Source organism: Myxocyprinus asiaticus, chromosome 28, assembly GCF_019703515.2.
Source record: "Myxocyprinus asiaticus isolate MX2 ecotype Aquarium Trade chromosome 28, UBuf_Myxa_2, whole genome shotgun sequence".
In the NCBI taxonomy this organism is placed as follows: domain Eukaryota; kingdom Metazoa; phylum Chordata; class Actinopteri; order Cypriniformes; family Catostomidae; genus Myxocyprinus; species Myxocyprinus asiaticus.
In genome coordinates, this window is record NC_059371.1 from 34,271,023 (window position 1) to 34,280,556 (window position 9,534).

General features: G+C 36.5%; 1 protein-coding gene and 1 pseudogene across 1 annotated transcript; both read left to right on the forward strand.

Annotated features, from left to right (window-relative positions):
• The first annotated feature begins 1,008 nt into the window (after window positions 1-1,008).
• LOC127419091 (ceramide-1-phosphate transfer protein-like) lies at window positions 1,009-5,376 on the forward strand. Its single transcript, XM_051660198.1, has 2 exons — window positions 1,009-1,313; window positions 4,262-5,376. Exons 1-2 carry the CDS (start codon window positions 1,201-1,203, stop codon window positions 4,782-4,784), a joined length of 636 nt encoding a protein of 211 aa, XP_051516158.1. The 5' UTR covers window positions 1,009-1,200; the 3' UTR covers window positions 4,785-5,376.
• A 2,297-nt stretch (window positions 5,377-7,673) lies between these two features.
• On the forward strand, window positions 7,674-8,731 carry LOC127418525 (UBX domain-containing protein 10-like; annotated as a pseudogene).
• Window positions 8,732-9,534: the final 803 nt, after the last annotated feature.

The window sequence follows — 9,534 nt, forward strand, 5'->3', positions numbered from 1 at the left end:
CATAGGTGCATGTCTGTCTGCTTACTCTACTTATGCGCATTAGCCACAATTGCACCCTAAATTAGGGTTGCCACCTGTCCCGTAAAATACGGGATCGTCCCGTATTTAAAGATAAAATGATGCGATTTGTCTCGTATTTAAGATGGTCAGATGGCGTCACGGTGAAACCGTTCCAGATCACCAATTTAACATTGATATAAGCTGGAAAATCTGCCTATGGTGGGCAAGGGACCGTCTGAAAAGTCCACACATTGTGCTAAAACGGGACGATACTGTGGAGGGTGTGTTAGCCCGTTTTAGACAGTCCATCTGAAAAGTCCACAAATGGTGGTAAAACTGTGGAGTTTTTTCTATATAAATGTTCAATAAGATCAAACAATGTATGAATACAATCATAAAGACAACTACAGGTGAAGGAAAAAAATAAACAAATAAAATAAAATAAATAATAATTATAAAATAAATAAATAAATAAAAAATATATGTATAAACCATCCAAAATGTATACATAAGATAAAGAAGACAAATAATCGAAAAAAAAAATTAAAATAAATATCTTTTTAACATATAAATGATGTATTTTAATTTTATAAGTCATGGGTCAGGAAAGTTCTCATTTTAGCATATAAGAAAGGATATACAATTTTTATTAATAACGCATATTAACTCAACGCATTTATTGCTAAAACTGTGGAGGATGTGGTTAGGGGCCGTGATGGCTGACGAGCTTGCTGACTAACATCATTTTTTGGGCGTTGGAATCGCTCGTCTAGATCTTTACTAACTAGACAGATAGCTTGCTATGTTTTGAAACGCAGCGTGTCATACTTCAGAACGCAACGACAACGTCATCTTATACCCCATTGGTTAATTTGCCACAACAACCGCAGAAGGCCGAGACCCAACGTCCAATCATATGCCTCAATGTGTCACATGTCATAAAAACCGCTATTCGATTGGTTTAATACTGCTTACGTTGCTAAAATATCACTGAAAAATCCCGGAAGAAACAATCATGGTGAAAGCACCAATGACAGTTCCATGATATAATCCTAATGAAGAAGATACATTTGATTTTCAGCTTCTTTTGTGCGATTAAGTGAACATAAGGTCTTTTAATCCTTTGCACATTTCGTCGTAAGGTTTTCGTTACAGTTTCTATTTAGTTCCAAGCTGGTAATTAAATAAGAAAGCAAAGAAATGACAGATACATTCAGACTTCAGGAAGTGTTGGATGCATTCAGATCATGTCTGAGTGAGACTAAAGAGGTTTATGTTAAATATTATATAGCAGGATGGCAAGATCTGGTCAGGTGAGTTCATGTTTTGTGATTGTTCCTTAACAATGGTCTTGTGTCATGGTCTTAGAGCAGCGTAGCTTGTTATATTGCTTGTGTCATGTAAAAAATATATATATATATATATATATATATATATATTTCTCTTTAATAATAAAACTATTTGATTTGCTTACTGATGTGGCAGGGTTCCCACAGTCATGTAAACTTATAAATTAATAAAATTAATACAATCGTAAAAACGTTTTTTTTTTTTTTTTCGTTATTTAATTAAAGTACATTTTACTTTATTGTTATTCTGCTTTATTAAAGTCTGCTGTCATGGAACATTTTGGCTTGTTTATTGTTTAAAAAGTGAAAAATCATGGAAATATGCATAGTCAATTTAATTCTTCATAGTTATGATCCACACGGATATATTTAGCCAGTTAAGAATTGCTCTTTGGGAGTGCAATCTCTATAAAATGATTTTTCAAAATTCTTATTCTGTAATTACTGACAACAGGAATTCATTTTTAAACAGTAGATCATTTACATATATTAATATTATAATATTGTACAATTATATCACATTTGCATATATAAACCACTTACTATTAGAATCCATAACGCAATATAATAAAAACATACTATCCAATTAATAATTTTTTTTATATCATTTATATTAGTATACTGTATTATATACTGTTTAATGCATGGGTGTTTCGGCTAACTTTATTACACACTACCGACCCGGCATGTAAGCCTATATCTATCACAAATGGATCTACGAAATGCCCAGATAGGGTTACATTTTCAAAAAAATAAATAAATAAATAAATAAGACAGTTAGAAAATAATAGAATAGAATATATTCTGAAATATTTTGACGTTTTATTTTTCATATTGCAAAAATATATAGAACAGGACTTCATGAGACGTAACTGCTGTCAAACACATTAAGGATACCGCGGTGTGAGTTTTTGACGGTGAGATTACCGTCTGAGAAAAAATCCCGGTTAACCGGTTTTACGATTATTTGCAACTTTTCTTATTATACAACAGCACTGATGCAAAAAATGCATATCATATCACAGCTGATTGTCTTAGTGGACATATTTATGTGGGTATGAGGTGGGGTGAGGGCATCCCTACAATTAGAAAACTGATAAATACACAAAAAATAAATAGGAGGTATATAAAAAGAGACACTCCAATCTCTCGAGCTCAGTGATGTGCTTCAATCAATGTAACCGGAGCGCTTCAAAAGTGTGTAAATGTAAGATTATTGTGGGTGTGCAATGTGTAGCCTAGTTCAAGGCATCTGACATATTTTTTCTTCTGCACCAGTTAAGCAATCTGTTGTCTGTCAGATACCCCAACATAAAGAATCGGCAACAGACTATATAAAACTACTGTCCATTACAAATAAACCTGTGGACTGTGCATAATAATGGGAACATTGCTCACAGCAGGCAATTTAAAGTCTGATAATGAATAAAATGTACATTTATTGGGGGGCCTGGTAGCTCAGCGAGTATTGACGCTGACTACCACCCCTGGAGTAATGAGTTTGAATCCAGGGTATGCTGAGTGACTCCAGCCAGGTCTCCTAAGCAACCAAATTGGCCTGGTTGCTAGGGAGGGCAGAGTCACATGGGGTAACCTCCTCATGGTCGCTATAGTGCGGTTCTCGCTCTCGGTGGGGTGCGTGGTGAGTTGTGCGTGGATGCTTCAGAAAATAGCGTGAAGCCTCCACATGCGCTATGTCTCCGCAGTAACACGCTCAACAAGCCACATGATAAGATGCGTGGACTGACGGTCTCAGACGCAGAGGCAACTGAGATTCGTCCTCTGCCACCCCAGATTGAGTCACTACACCACCACGAGGACTTAGATCGCATTGGGAATTGGGCATGCCAAATTGGGGAGAAAAGGGGGCAAAATCCAAAAAAATTTATATTTTTGTTTAACGTGATGAATTTGTACAGAAGCAATGCTTTAAATAATGACAAAGACGCAACTTTTCAAAGTTCACTTGCTGATAGTAACTGCACGCAGTGCACCGCGCGCTGTCAGCACGCTTAAACATTACAAAAAATAGCATCTTTTAATTCATCACTTTAAAATCACCACAGCTAAAAATATTAAAATTACTAGTTTGTTGTTGGACGACTAGTGGAGCATCCTGTCCCATTTGTCGGATGTGTTTTTTTTTTCTATGACTTCTGTCTGCATAATTTACATCCGTCATCTTCAGTCAGTCATTTAAATGCTCCCAAACAGCCGATTTAAGTCGCCTTTTTTGGTGGATACGAGTCTGGTAGATCGAATTCCTGTTATATTTTGGAGTTTGTGTGTCGTTGCGCCAATTTCACGTGAATTCTGAATTGAAAGTTCACATTCAGTTGGAGACACCTGGTTAAGCACCACTCAACCACCTTCGGTAACCATAGCAACAGCTCCAGTAACCACACAGGCACAAGAGTTTTCTCATTTAGGCTTACAAATTCTTATATTATATATTTATACATTACGTAAATTATTTTGCCACGTCTAAGTGAAGCATTTCACGGTTTTACCTGTGGATTCTAAATTCTTGCAGTTAAATTAACCGTGACATTTGTAATCGTGGTTAATAGTGAAATCGTGTAATCGCGGCATCCCTACTACACATTACACATAAGCTACACATATGTATTTTCTCAGGCACTTTTTGAGTCTAAATAGAAGCACAACATACATAATTTCAGTATTACACCCAAATGACAATAGCCAAATCATACTGTTCATGTGTTAACCTTGCTAGAGTTTACTTCCACATTGCTTCTTTTTCAAATATGTCGAATGTAAATCAAGCAGGAAATGAACAGTAGGAAAAATCATAGAAATTAATTGGTCAGAAGGTGTGGGATTAAGTAAGGACTGGTTTATACTGAGCACTTTGAAGTTTCTTAATCCACATTTCTCCTTTCCCATCTCAGCTTCATGAACAGTTTGGGAAATATGTTTTCCTTCATCTCCAGTGATGTGGTAAGCAAGATTAAAATCATGGAGAACTTCCTTTCGGGTGAAAATGGGTCCCATTATGTCACCATCCAGTCCATGGTGAATTATGAGCTGGAGAACGACCTGGTGGACCTCACCAATAGGGGCAACCACCCAGAATCCGGTTGTCGCACTCTTCTCAGGCTACATCGGGCTCTGCACTGGCTCGAGCTTTTCCTGGACAGACTGCGAACCAGCACGGAGGGTAGCAAGACCTCTGTCATGTGTTCTGAGGCGTATAATGAGTCTCTGGCTCACCACCACCCCTGGTATATCCGCACAGTTGTTGGTGTGGCATTCTGTGCACTTCCAGGACGTGACACATTCTTTGATGTGATGAATGCAGGTGATCACACGCAGGTGGTTCATCTGTTGGGAGAGTCTTTGCCTCTCATCTCTGAAGTGTACCAGATCACAGAAGACTTATATGCAAAGAACAACCTCCTGGAGTTACCATAGATGGATGACATACTGTATGTTTACAGATCCACATAAAAATAATACATTGTTCTTATACTACAAACATATTTGACTGTCTGCCTGTTTTTGAATGGTCATTAATTTGATTTGCCCAGAAGACCTTCACAAGGGATCTATGCAAAATACAAATGCATGCAAACAGATTTAACCAGGGTTCTAATTATGTAACCTACCAACTACACATAAATTACCACAGATATTTACTGGTAGCCGAGTAGGCTATATGTTTACATATTTGTGAATTTAGGGAACAATATGAAATCATGATTTTTTTTTTTTTTTTTTTTCATTTAAAGGTGAAGGATGTGTATGATATACAGTATTCAAAAAATATAACTGACGCTACATTACTTGAGATAATATACATTTGAATTGGAAGTACTGTATAATTGAAAATGTAGGAAATGTACTTTATCCTTACTTGTATTTTCAGTTTATCTTACTTGAATTCATGTTGAATGTGCATCATATCAGCTGGAAACTGCAAAGGGAAGAATTTTCTGGAGATGTATTATGTAATACAATAATTAAATATAATGTTCTGAAACAAAAAAAGAAAGTTTTTTTTTCATGTTTTTTTCTCATATCTCGCATTCAGATGAAACTAGACACAATGTTTTCAAAGCTTTGACAGAATAATGTGCACCGATGAATAATTTTCAATAAGACCACAAATGTGTATTAAGACAATAAATAGGGCTAATTTTGAGTTCATGTTGACTTTAAAGTTATCATTGTCTTTTAACTTAGACTTTTAAATGTCACCAAATAATAAGATTCATGATGGCTGACTATTTTAGAATAAACCAAATTGTGAAACTAGGACATCAAGATGTATAAATATCTCAAAAAGTCTCAAGTCATATCAGTTATGAGATAATCATTAAAAATCAAAAAATATCATTACCTCTGACTATCATAAAACTGAAAATATATGAATGAATAAATAATAATAATTATTATTATTAATAATAATAATAGTAACACTTCACAATAAAGTTCTATTTGTTAACATTATTACATACATTAGGTAATCAATATTGTATTTTTTCATCATTTATTAATCTTGGTTAATGTTAATGAATGAAAATGCACTTGTTAGTTCATGTAAGATCATAATGCATTAACTATTGTTAACGTACACAAAATTTAGTTAAAAAAATGTATTAATATATGTTGAAATTAACAAAAACCAAGATTAATAAGTGCTGCAGAAGCACTGTTTATTACCCTTATAAACTAATATAGTTAACTGATGTTAACAAATACATTTTTAAGTGTAAACCATAATAATAAAGTAAAATAATGAGATAAACCACAAAAATAAAGTATTCATTAGTGTAACCTGTAGTTAATAGAATCGCTTGTGTAACCTACAAACAAATGCGGAGAGCCGTAAACTGATTCCTAGCTGTCGCAATACTGTCCGTGTCGCTCTTGTAAAATATACATTTAATCGCAATTAACTCGTAATAAAACGGCCTCTTGTCTCCTCGCCAGTGTACCGCCACAGAATGTCTATGGGACCTCCGCGTTACGCTATTTTATGCTTGCTAGTATTTACTAGAAGGGCTCTGAAACTTTACAACGCTCGTTCGCGCTCATCGGAAGCGTTGCTATGGAGACGACACTGAGTTGGCAACACTGGAGACGGCAGTGAAAATGCCTCACTGTATTTCTCCAGCAACGAATGAAACGAGCAAAATAACCTAATACATTTTCGACGCCTCTAATATTTTACTTTGTTGCGATCAATTAAGAAATATTGCATACTTATAACATAAAAAGGGAACATTTTAAAGTAAATGTCATTCAGTGTTATAGTATCTATCTATCTATCTACAGTTGAAGTCAGAAGTTTACATACACTTTGTTAGTATTTGGTAGCATTGCCTTTAAATTGTTTAACTTGGGTCAAATGTTTTGGGTAGCCTTCCACAAGCTTCTCACAATAAGTTGCTGGAATTTTGGCCCATTCCTCCAGACAGAACTGGTGTAACGGAGTCAAGTTTGTAGGCCTCCTTTCTCGCACAAGCTTTTTCAGTTCTGCCCACAAATTTTCTATCAGATTGAGGTCAGGGCTTTGTGATGGTCACTCCAATACCTTGACTTTGTTGTCCTTAAGCCATTTTGCCACAACTTTGGAGGTATGCTTGGGGTCATTGTCCATTTGGAAGACCCATTTGTGATGAGCTTTAACTTCCTGGCTGATGTCTTGAGATGTTGCTTCAATATATCCACATAATTTTCCTTCCTCATGATGCCATCTATTTTGTGAAGTGCACCAGTCCCTCCTGCAGCAAAGCACCCCCACAACATGATGCTGCCACCCCCATGCTTCACGGTTGGGATGGTGTTCTTCGGCTTGCAAGCCTCACCCTTTTTCTTCCAAACATAAGGATGGTCATTATGGCCAAAAATTAAAATTTTGTTTCATCAGACCAGAGGACATTTCTCCAAAAAGTAAGATCTTATGTGCACTTGCAAACTGTAGTCTGACTTTTTTTATGGTGGTTTTGGAGCAGTGGCTTCTTCTTGCTGAGCGGCCTTTCAGGTTATGTCGATATAGGACTCATTTTACTGTGGAAGTTGATACTTGTCTACCTGTTTCCTACAGCATCTTCACAAGGTCCTTTGCCTTTGTTCTGGGACTGATTTGCACTTTTCACACCAAACTATGTTAATCTCTAGGAGACAGAATGCGTCTCCTTCCTGAGCGGTGTGATGGCTGCGTTGTCCCATGGTGTTTATACTTGCATACTATTGTTTGTACAGATGAACGTGGTACTTTCAGGCATTTGGAAATTGCTCCGAAGGATGAACCAGACTTGTGAAGGTCCACAATTGTTTTCTGAGGTCTTGGCTGATTTCTTTTGAATTTCCCATGATGTCAAGCAAAGAGGCAGTTTGAAGGTAGTGTATGTAAACTTCTGACCCACTGGAATTGTGATATAGTCAATTAAAAGTGAAACAATCTGTCTGTAAACAATTGTTGGACAAATGACTCGTGTCATGCACAAAGTAGATGTCCTAAATGACTTGCCAAAACTATAGTTTGCTAATATGAAATCTGTGGAGTGGTTAAAAAATTAGTTTTAATGACTTCAACCTAAGTGTATGTAAACTTCTGACTTCAACTCTATCTATCTATCTATCTTGTTTAATTCTATTCAACTATGGGATAGATTTGACTTCTGGAGAAATGATGCATGTAACCAGGCCGAAGTCTTCTAAGGAACGCAGTAGACCCATGGTGGCACCTACTCAGAGTTTGGATGCACCTGTGCAGCACTCGTCACTTTCACCCCAACTACCAGCCAAGGCAAATGACAAATGCAACCAATGCGTCCGATCCAGAGCCATTCTGAGACGCAGCCGTCAGCCGAGCACAGAGAGATCAGCTGACATATGTGACAAACCCCCGGAAGAGCACGTCTCACTCAACAAATACAGGGTTCTCCCTTCCATTGAGAAAAAAACAGCAGTCTGGAGATGGCAGCAGTTGGAGGATATGCTGGCACCAATGTGAGCAAAACAGTTCACATGTTCTCACAAAGACCAAGGGCAATACAGGTATGAGGAATAGTTTGAATACCTCGAAGCCACCAAACCAATCAGAAGTGACGTCCAAGGGGACAGGAAGTGACACAGGTCAAACCCCTCGAGATGAACCAGGCCTGCTGCTTGCTAACAGAACTCCATGTGTTCAAACATTCAAGTGCCATTTCCACTCAACAGACAAGCTCCAGGCCGTGCTATGAGCCGCAGAGGCTGAATTTGGAGAGAAGTTTGACAGTTGTCTGATTGATACTATGGACGTCCCACGCAGGACTTTTGCAAACTTGACAATGTCCTTTGCACAGTGTGGCGTCTTGAACAAATCAGTTTTATGCATTTCTAAAGATGGCGACATGGATTTAACTTGAAACCTAATAACTGGATGAAAGTGCTTATTTTGTAGATTTATAAATATGATTTACAGTCCAATTAACATTTCAAATCAAATGTTATTTGAATAATTTTTGAATTTTTATAACTAATGTTGTTAACCATGAATACATTTTGATGCACCCCTACTTAGGTAAAAGAGGTGAATGTTACTTTTGTCACTTGTAAAATAAATACATAACTGAAGAGCAAACAGCAACAGGATTTTGTGACGGTAATGTTCATAATCCTCTGTAGTTAGAGGATAACATTGTAAAATAAAATACTTTTAAGTCTGATTGTGTATTATTTACGTAATGTAGCTCCATGAAACGGCATTTTATCAGATTACTTTTACAATGGCTATGGCTTCAAAGGTGAATATCATGAAACCCATCATGTCCAGGAGATATTTCACCCCCAAATTATAAGAAATTCGCTGTTACAGGAAGGCATTTACAATAGAAGGGAATGGGGCCAGTCCATAATCTTTGAAATACACATATCGAAAATATAGCTACAAGATGTAAACATTATACATGTTAACATAATTTTAGTGTGATAACATCGCTTACTAATCAAGTTATATCCAATATTACAACTTGGTTGTCATGAAGACATATCGCCAGTAAACCCTGTAATCTGGTAAATACTGTAATGCAGCGAAATCCCTGATTTTATCACACTAAAATCTTAACACATATAATATTTTTGAAACAGTGTATTTCAGCATTTATGTACTGGCCCCATTCACTTCCATTGTGTGTGCTTTAATGTTACATGATTTTTGCTTTATAAATAG